At 59.2% G+C, this 507-nt stretch overlaps 1 protein-coding gene across 1 annotated transcript in view; it reads left to right on the top strand.

Moving 5' to 3' along the window:
* CENPB (centromere protein B) overlaps positions 1-507 on the top strand; it is a 3,598-nt gene that overhangs the window by 1,082 nt on the left and 2,009 nt on the right. Inside the window, exon 2 of the mRNA XM_006758127.2 lies at positions 109-503. Coding sequence (XP_006758190.1) covers positions 109-503 — 395 coding nt within the window. The remainder of the gene's footprint in view (positions 1-108; positions 504-507) is intronic.

The raw sequence follows: 507 nt of genomic DNA, 5'->3' as shown, positions 1-507 counted from the left end.
ATGTTTGTTGCTTTAAGTTACTAAGTTTTGGGAAAACCTGTTACTCAGAAACTAAGATCTCCCTTTTTATCTCTATATGGAGCTCCATGAAATGCTGATGTTCCCCAGGGTTCTACTCTGGCCAAGCGGCGGCAGCTGACGTTCCGGGAGAAGTCGCGGCTCATCCAGGAGGTGGAGGAGAACCCGGACCTGCGCAAGGGCGAGATCGCGCGGCGCTTCAACATCCCGCCGTCCACGCTGAGCACCATCCTGAAGAACAAGCGCGCCATCCTGGCGTCGGAGCGCAAGTACGGGGTGGCCTCCACCTGCCGCAAGACCAACAAGCTGTCTCCGTACGACAAGCTCGAGGGGCTGCTCATCGCCTGGTTCCAACAGATCCGCGCTGCCGGCCTGCCCGTGAAGGGCATCATTCTCAAGGAGAAGGCTCTGCGGATCGCGGAGGAGCTGGGCATGGATGACTTCACTGCCTCCAACGGCTGGCTGGACCGCTTCCGCCGCACGGAGTCG

The sequence above is a fragment of the Myotis davidii genome, unplaced genomic scaffold, assembly GCF_000327345.1.
Source record: "Myotis davidii unplaced genomic scaffold, ASM32734v1 scaffold32, whole genome shotgun sequence".
NCBI lineage: Eukaryota > Metazoa > Chordata > Mammalia > Chiroptera > Vespertilionidae > Myotis > Myotis davidii.
The sequence above is the reverse complement of the archived record's forward strand: the minus strand, read 5'-3'. Positions and strand labels throughout refer to the sequence as shown.